The 9,160-nt window shown below is 40.5% G+C and overlaps 1 protein-coding gene across 4 annotated transcripts; it reads left to right on the forward strand.

Moving 5' to 3' along the window:
• The first annotated feature begins 2,409 nt into the window (after window positions 1-2,409).
• On the forward strand, window positions 2,410-9,072 carry elp6 (elongator acetyltransferase complex subunit 6). Of its 4 annotated transcripts, none has more exons than XM_061777379.1 (8): window positions 2,410-2,455; window positions 2,991-3,077; window positions 4,198-4,276; window positions 4,412-4,482; window positions 6,104-6,228; window positions 6,510-6,723; window positions 6,786-6,953; window positions 7,946-9,072. In XM_061777379.1, the coding sequence occupies exons 2-8, from the start codon at window positions 3,024-3,026 to the stop codon at window positions 8,066-8,068; spliced, it is 834 nt and encodes a 277-aa protein (XP_061633363.1). In that variant the 5' UTR covers window positions 2,410-2,455; window positions 2,991-3,023; the 3' UTR covers window positions 8,069-9,072. The 4 variants fall into 4 exon arrangements, with proteins under 4 accessions (XP_061633363.1, XP_061633365.1, XP_061633364.1 ...); XM_061777381.1 differs by lacking the exon at window positions 2,410-2,455 and adding an exon at window positions 2,691-2,709; XM_061777380.1 differs by lacking the exon at window positions 2,410-2,455 and adding an exon at window positions 2,772-2,817.
• The last annotated feature ends 88 nt before the right edge of the window (window positions 9,073-9,160 follow it).

A 9,160-nucleotide genomic window follows, 5' to 3' on the forward strand; every position in this document is an offset into this window, starting at 1 on the left:
TTTGTAACATGACAATATGCAATGTGTCATGCGTTACATGAACTACATGTGTTACATGGCATTACATGATGTAATGTCCATCTGTTACATGCATTACCCATGTTACACATGTTACTCACTCGATGGGATGTTACACTCCTTGCATGGCATTACACCGCATTACACAAATTATGCAATTTACATGACGGGACACGTCAATGCCCAACATTACACGTGTTACACAACAATGCGTGAGGGTTCACGCGTTACATAAAGTTACACGCTAATGCAAAAATGTCATGTCAGCCAACAAAAAAAATTTGCATCACAAATGGTTGATTAAATTCTCAGAAGATGAGAAAAATGTTGCTAATGAGAACATTGCAACAACACACACAGTCTTGTTGTTTCATGAAGTCCTCAGGAGCTTTGCCTATGTATTTGCATATGAACGCACACACACACATGCAAACACAGCATATAGAGCAGCATTCAGGTGGTTGAAGTAATATAATAGTGCTCACATGCAAACTTACATTCATACTTGCACAAAGCATCTGGCAGGTTCACACGCTCCTTTCAGAACATACAATCACACACACAAACACACACACACGCATAAAAGCCCGGCGTTCTTTGTACGTGTTCTCCTGTGAACGTCTGAGAAATGAAGGGGTTAAAACACGCTATTGTCGCCATTGCTTCCCATGGTGCTACTTCTGGGGGTGGGACTTCTTTTTTTGGGGTAGGGGGTGGGGTCTAGTGACTGGCGGGCGAGGTGCCCTTGTGTCCCCTCAGATAAATAAAGAAGTGGAGGAGGTCTGGATGGGGGGGACATTTTAGTCTGAAGAAGAAGAAAAGACTTTTGTAGCGTGAAGGAAACAAACACAACAGTTAAGCACACACACACACACACACACGTACACACATACGTGCACACGAATACAGAGTAGATGCTGTGAGTTGAAACAAGTGAAGCAAAGTGGTCGTGGCTGCCATGGCAACAAGTGGGCATCACATGACCAATGGAGCACAACAGGCAGGGGCTGACACACACACACACACACACACACACACACACACACACACGCACACAGACAGACACAATTGCAGAATTTTAAGTGTTTTTTGAAATGAGTTTTTACAGTACAGAGGCAAGTCGGAATTTAGAGTTGCCCGCCCTCAGTGTAGTACCACGTTGTGCCACAACATGCCGGGCAGCGCTGAGGTCTACGAGAAGAGATGCAGTATCATTTACAGCTAGAAGAAGAGGCAGAGAAGGCCCTCAAATAGTTCCAATAATAGTCTTTCCCGCAGAAAGAATATATGCCTGAGAGTACCGTTTTATCCTCTGTTTGTATGTGTTGCTGCTCCGTGTGTGTTAAAGTAGAAATTGTTCAGGTTTACAATTACAGCAACATTTGTGCTACTCTTCGTTATCCCGTCGATAACGTTTCGCATTATACGTTAGCATTTAGCTTGAGGACTTTCGTTAGCTGACGTTACATGGTTTGGTTGAACATTTTGGTGTTTAACTCGACAATTTTCAACTCCCTTTTGTTGCACGCTGTGTTTATATGCGTTGTTGCTCCGTGTGTGTTAGGATGAGACGAAGAGACACTGAGATGCTGATAAGCGGAAATGATGAGACGATGAGACACTGAGATGTTGAGAAACTGAGACGATGGATGAGATGATGACACCCTGACAGCATGGAAAGCTGAGACACTGGGAGGATAAGATACTAAGAAGCTGAGAGTATGAGATAATCTAATGCTGAGGTATTGTGATGATGGGACACTGTGTGTCTGTATTCTGCATACATGCATGCATGATTTACGCATGCTTGCATGCCTGCATAGTTCATATACATGTGTGTGCACGTGCGTCTGTGTGTGTGTGTGTGTGTGTGGAGCCAGCCAATCACAGAGCTTCCTCATGAACGCTAACAACATCATTCCACCACATCGTCAACCAATCACGAGCTGACTAAATCCCGGCAGAGCACCAAAGAAAAGATCTTAAAATGCAGCGCGCGTGCACACACACACACCAGAATTTGGCTAATAACATAATTTATTAATATACAGTATTTATGTTTTTATACAATAACACACAGACAAATACAAGTAGGACAAATGTAAGCATTTTCCATCCCTTGCGATGAAAGTCAGCAAAGGCCCGATGATCTAAAGATGATCCTGAATGATCATCCTGTGGTATGAGGTGTGCTAAGTGTCACTTTCCGCCCAATCTACGAAGAAACGTAAATGATAAACTTGTTTAATATTTTCAATGGCAAATCCCTATGTGTGTGGTCAATACTGAATCCGTAGAAGCATAGTTAATATAACTGTGTGTGTGTGTTTATATACATAGTATTTATAATGCACATTTAATGCAGTTAGGCCTGATGTGTTTCAGGCGTGTGAGAGCTCAACACCCCCACCTGCTGACTGTACATCACATTGCACACGTATGCCATTTCTTCATTTCTTTCTCTATATGTAATATCATGTCGGTAATATTATTAATCTACAAATAAAGGGATGGAAAGAATGACATTTTAATACTGTATATATCGCTTAAGTTTACAAATAAACGCCACAAAGATGTTCGCTGACAATGAGATTCTCCCTACTTTGCTGAAAAAAGGAGAAAAGACGTATTTTATTTGTTGGGTCTTGAAATATGTTTATTTGTGTCATATTGAATTATCAATATAAACAAGTGAGTATCTGTGACATTTTGTAAGTGAAGGAAGAAGGAACTATATAGACCAAGAGTGAGCCTTCACGATTTCTTGACCCTATCTTTGCTTGCACGCGGCTACCTCAGGTTAGCTGAGCTGCTAGCGTCGTTACGCTTTTTAGCTGTAGCTAATTAAAGCCATGAAAATGTTGACTCTGATTAAGTAGTGATGGCCAGAAGAATAATTTAAATTTAACAGTAACAAGAACTGAACTGTTGTGAGATTTAATCAAGCGTTTTTGTGTGTTTATGACGTGCAGCTACTGGCTAGTTAGCCGCTAGTTTGGCTAACGATGTTTGCAGAGCTCAACAGCATCTTGAACGTCAGCCCGGAGCACTTCACCACGGTAAGAGGCAGACGTGTGAATAAGTCACATTTGGGCAAGTCATAAAGTAAGACTCAAGTTTTAATCTTACTCAAGCAACATACTGTGGCAAAAATCAAGTGAAGTCATAAAAGTGTTCATCAAAAACCTTGCGGTAGCTTTAATCCCCCAAAGTATATTTAATGTTATTGGACGTCACGGTAACATAATGCACCGTTTGAACATTAACACTGTGCTTAAAAATATAGGAAAAGTTTAAAAAAAAAAAAAACTAACCTTAAATAATGATACAATTAAAATGTATTGCACATAAGTCAAACAAAAATTGTAACTCAATAAATGTTTGAAAACGAACAGTTTGAAAAGGTTAAATGACACTAGTGTACTACAAGTTAAAAACAACTAAACTTAACAGATCTACTGCACTGCATTAAAAATACGTTTAATCCACTATAACATCATACACTGTTTGAAAATTAACACTGCACCTAAATACAGGAAAATTAAAAACCACTTAGATAATGATTAAATTAAAATGTATAACACGTAAGTTAGAGAATTGTACTTTATTTTTTCAAAAAACGTTCGAAGAAATTAAATGCAACTGTATTGTACTAAAAGTGGAATACAACTGAACTTTAGGCGTGGTAAACACATTAAGATTTGTCCACTCTTAAAGGATTTTTTTTTATATGCTACAAACCCCACACATAAAGATAAAAAAAAATCAGGCAGTTTTAGTCATCATGTGTGTGGTGTGCTCCAAGAATCTCAACACAGCAGATCACGCACATAAAGATTCCATTGCACCACAGATCTCAAAGTGTCACTTGATCACCCACATAAGACAGGAACTGACAGATACTTGGGGCATTCTGAAAAGGCGCGTTGTTATGTTGTAGTAGCCACGAGTTCTCCGGCCACAGCCCTTGCCTTTTCTCGTACACTGAACAAAGCAAACGCCGCATCATCTAATTGTACATCTGCTGCTTGATCATCTGGCCTACATTGAAGGGGAAAACTCATAGTTTGAGTTTGAAATATCTTTTGCAACGCTAGTCCTAGAATTTCCCTGACACACCACATAAAATAATGAAGGGTGCTAACATGCTTACACACATGGTGTTCTTGTTGTTGTCAGGGCGAGTTTGTGCTGCTGTCTGACAGGCAGAGTGATGCCTCCTTCCTCATGCACCACTTCCTCGGATTCTACCTCAGAGGTTACCATGACACACATACATAATATAAAACAATGAATAACATGGCAGCACTGAAAACAACCAGACTAAACACATGAATAATAAGCCTCACAACGTTGATAATTCACTAGAGTGTCGTGTCGTATTTTGTTTCAGCGGGCTGTCAAGTTTGCTTTATTGGTCTGGCGCAGTCGTTGAGTCACTACAGTGCAGTCAGCCAAAGACTGGTACTTCACACACCAGCACACACTTGTTTTGAATATATATATATATATATATATATATATATATATCCATCCATCCATTTTCTGAGCCGCTTCTCCTCACCAGGGTCGCGGGCGTGCTGGAGCCTATCCCAGCTGTCATTGGGCAGGAGGCGGGGTACACCCTGAACTGGTTGCCAGCCCAGTCGGCAATAGCCAGTCGGCAATAGCGGCACGGTGGACAACTGGTTAGAGCGTCAGGCTCACAGTTCAATCCCCGGCCCCGCCTGTGTGGAGTTTGCATGTTCTCCCCGTGCCAACGTGGGTTTTCTCCTGGCACTCCGGTTTCCTCCCGCATCTAAAAAAAAAACATGCATGAATTGGAGACTCTAAATTGCCCGTAGGTGTGAATGTGAGTGCGAATGGTCGTTTGTTCGTATGTGCCCTGCGATGGGCTGGCAACCAGTTCAGGGTGTACCCCGCTTCCTGCCCGATGACAGCTGGGATAGGCTCCAGCACGCCCGCGACCCTAGTGAGGAGAAGCGGCTCAGAAAATGGATGGATGGATATGCCTTTACAAAGATGGATGGGTGGATGGATGGTTTTAAATGAAGACATTGTATCCCAAAGGGTACACTTCAGTTGCCCATAATCCTCTATCGACAAAATACACTACTAAAACAAAGTTGGGCTTTTAGGTGAAATTTCAGGATGAACCACTAAAATGCACTATAACCTTTACAGGTGAACTTAATTTGACCTTCTCTAAACTTTTTAATGCACGTCAGATAGATGGATAGATACTTACTTAGATACATACATACACGAGATGTCGCTCAGCCAATTTTTGTATTTTTTTTTGCTTTGACATTCAAGTAAAAACTTGAGATTCCAGATGGTGGCAGCTTACACAGCTCAACTGACTTCACATCAAGCAAGTGTTTGGCACATATTGAAATATTTGTAAATAAGACGCTTCAAGCTATTTATTGCTGCCCCAAGTTGAAGTTTATTCAGGAACTCAACATAAAACAAAGAGAATTACAGGTTGTGTCTGTCTGTGTGCATTAAAAAATGTTAATACAATCACATGACCTTGAATGTTCGCTATCTTAATGCTAACTAACACACAATGCAAATCACCATAGACGGGCTAACGATACTAGCATTGATGTTGCAGTAGTCATAACCCTTTAACAGATATTTGAAAACAAACGGGGCAGCAACACATTTAGACTAACAATAAAACAATATTCACAGGCATATATTTTTTTGTCTTCTGCGACCAATATTAGTTTTAGTACTTCTAATTTTGACATTCAGCTCCATGTTATAAAACAATTTATACAAAAAGTACTGAAACACTGAACAGTTGGACATGTGCATTCAAGTTTAGAGAAGGTCAAAGTTCACCTGCAAAAGTTATGTCTTTATAATGATCATGTTCACATTTTGATTGACAAATATTGTCAATGTTATGTATGTTAATTATTGTGTTGCATTTATTTATTTATTTGTTTGTTTATTTGTTTATTTAACCTTTTATTAACCGGGTAATAAAATGAGCTCACCAAAATATTAGAATCAGCTCTTCAGTGTGATGCAAAAAGATAATATTAATATTTTGTATCCGGTGTGTGTTGAGGGTGTGAGTCTGTCTCAGGCAAAGGAGAGAGGTCAGCTGGTGTTCCTGGAAGGACTCAACGAATGCTCGGCCATTCTTAATCCTGATGGTGTTAGAACAGGAAGTGAGGCCATGGCTTTCCTCAGGTAAAACTGAAAATAAAATATCAGATTATTTTTCACAAAAATAAAATTTCAGCTGTTTTTACCTTCAGTTTTTGAAAAAATAAATGACATTGAGAGTATGCAAAACGGGTTTAGAATTTTTTCTCCCCACTCTCTGGGATTTGCTTTATTTCTGCTGATACGAAACACGTTTTAAAACAGTTTTTCCCCTCCAGCACGATTTAACTATAGAAGTTGCTAAAAGAAATGGTTCTGAGCAGAAACTCAAATTAATACATTTCTTTTATTCTCACGTCGGTCAGGAATCCCGGGGCAGGTCTGCGAGCTCTATTCCAGTTTGCGCACTCCAGCGTCAATCATTCCTGGGGCGCAGAGGAGCGGGCAGGCGACGCTGGGGGCGGGCCCCCTGTGGTGCTGGTGGACGACGTGAGCGTGCTGCTCAGTCTCGGCGTGAGTGCGGACGCCGTGCTGGACTTCAGCCATTACTGCCGCGCCACTGTCTGCTCGCAGCTGAAGGTGAGTCGATTGTCTCCCAGGAGAAGATTCCGGACGCGACCTTGACTTGACTTTGGCGGCAGGGCAACGTGGTGATCTTGCTGCGCTGCGACAGAGAAGAAGACGACTACGACGATGTAGGAAGTGACGAAGGCTTGGAGAGGCTGCTGAGGGGTTTGACTCACCAGTGTAGCCTTGCTCTGCACGTACAAGGTCTCCCGACGGGATACTGCAGGGACATCCACGGCCAGGTGACTAATCATGCAGCTATGCGTCAATACATCACAGCCTATCAAAGCAGTCCACAGATATTTTGCAAATGCAGCGAACGCCCGTTCAAAACCGAGAGTAATTGGCGCCTCCCCAAAAAGGTTTATAATTGCCTCTCAATGCCACAAGATGGCGGAAAAGCACTCATTTTGTCAAACGAAGCTCCTTAATTTACTTCAACACAGCTACTTGGCAACAAGATACCCCATGATGGTGGCAAAGTGCTAATTTTTTTCTAAATTAAGCTCTTTAACTCACATCAACATAGTTCCTTAGCACCAAGAAGCCACACAATGCCGCACTATTTTTGTCTAAATGAAGCGCTTAACTTCAGCAAACTTCCTTGACACCAAGCTGCAACAAGATGGTGCCAAAGCACTGCTTTTATTGCTTTGGCCTGAGCACAAAAATACAGAATAGCTAAGGTTTTCAGTGACTCACTGAGGAAATATAAAAAATACCTGTTTGCATACGGTGTTTACTGTATATAAATCATAAATAATATACACAACAAGAATATTCAGCAGCGTTAAATGATGTTTAACACATTCACTGCCATTGACGGCTTTAGAAGTCAAATATCCCTCTTAACTGGGAGGGCTGGCAGTGTTAAAAATCACACCACTACACAATGTGCAAATTAGTCCATATATGAAATCAGTATATAATAAATACTATACTGCATGTCTACAGAAGTCAATTTGAAGAGCAGCAAGAAAAGTCAGCACTCGGCAGCAGTGTATGTTGCACAAAAACCCAATATATGTAGCCATAAATTGTTCATGTATAAGCAGTACATCATAAATTGATCTTATTATATTTACAGAAGTTAATGTGAACAGCGACAAGAATAGTCAGCATCAATGTATGTGATGACCAGAAAGATCACTCGTGCACTAATAGACTATTGTGTGTGTGTGTGTGTGTGTGTGTGTGTGTGTGTGTGTGTGTGTGTGTGTGTGTTCGTGTTCAGGTGGAAGTGTGTGACAGGAGGAGACGAGCTGACGGTCAGCAGAAGAAAACAACATTTCAGTATAAAGTCCATGACAGAGGAGCCTCCTTCTTTGCTCCGGGGACATCGAGCGCTGTTCTGTAGTCTCGGCACGTCAACGCATTCCTCGTCTGGGATTGAGAAAGAGGAAATATGACTGTTGACGCCGGCCAAAGAGGCAGGCAGGACAATTGATGCTTATTAGTGCACTTCTGGATGCGCATTCTTTTTGGGACGTTTTAAAAGGATTTTTTTAAACAGGTATTTCATGCTTCACAGAGGATGTCCACGTATCGTAGTAATGCCGGGAGAGTCTAAAGTTAAATTCAAATGATGTTACAATGACATTGAGTAGCCAAATAATTCTGATTGGGATGAGGAGCAAAATAGTACAACTCCGTAGCAACAGGTGCATATTTTCAGAAGGCCAATTCCTATCTGTGAGATTCAAGCTATAATCATCCAAATTATTTAATAGGGTCAATATCGCTATGAAGTGCCCTTGGTGTCCTCATCACAATATAGCACAGTAATACAACTGTCTTATTACAAGTGACTAAACCTTTGCACTCATACCAGTACAATAATGACAAGTCTCTTAAAATGGAGACGTGTTGAGTGACATAACTAGCATTTTCTCTTTGTTTGTCATGTTTTGTCATTTTCTTCACATTATGTGTTGTTGGACATAGTCGAGCTTCACACATCCTCTCTGCCATAGTGAAATATCAATTAACATAAAAACCTGTCAGAAATTTCAAAAATATTTGTCAAACAGTAAAGTCAGCTTGCTAACTGAATTATGTTGCTCAGTGAATGTCTACCATGTGATCATTAAATGATGATTATTAGCATAAAATGTCCACCCTATCATTGTCTACTGTGTCAGCGAGCTCACATATTTTGCTGCCTGTGTGTACATTGTCTGCATGCAGTTAATTTAACAAAAAAAAAAAAAGTGTGGGACCTTGACCAATACTCTACTTACTGTAATTACTTAATACAAAGAATATGAAGTTAAATGGAAGCTATTTTTGGGATGAAATGGGGAAGTCTCTAAGGCACGTTAAAGTGTTATTGACAAAAAAATAAATAAATCATCAAATCTACTTCAATCTGTGTAATGTATCTGTCATATGAGGATCACAAGATAATACAAGACGTAAAGTATTTTGTTTGCAGTTTTACCACCCATTG

This window comes from Phyllopteryx taeniolatus, chromosome 6 (genome assembly GCF_024500385.1).
Source record: "Phyllopteryx taeniolatus isolate TA_2022b chromosome 6, UOR_Ptae_1.2, whole genome shotgun sequence".
NCBI lineage: Eukaryota > Metazoa > Chordata > Actinopteri > Syngnathiformes > Syngnathidae > Phyllopteryx > Phyllopteryx taeniolatus.

What these genes read in the sequence shown, in the direction of transcription:
- elp6 (XM_061777379.1), top strand. Translation starts at nt 3,024, where the DNA reads ATGTTTGCAGAGCTCAACAGCATCTTGAACGTCAGCCCGGAGCACTTC. An exon ending in GTGCAGTCAGCCAAAGACTG is followed by an intron (nt 4,483 to 6,103) that starts GTACTTCACACA and finishes GTGTGTGTTGAG; the next exon opens with GGTGTGAGTCTGTCTCAGGC. An exon ending in GCAGGGACATCCACGGCCAG is followed by an intron (nt 6,954 to 7,945) that starts GTGACTAATCAT and finishes GTTCGTGTTCAG; the next exon opens with GTGGAAGTGTGTGACAGGAG.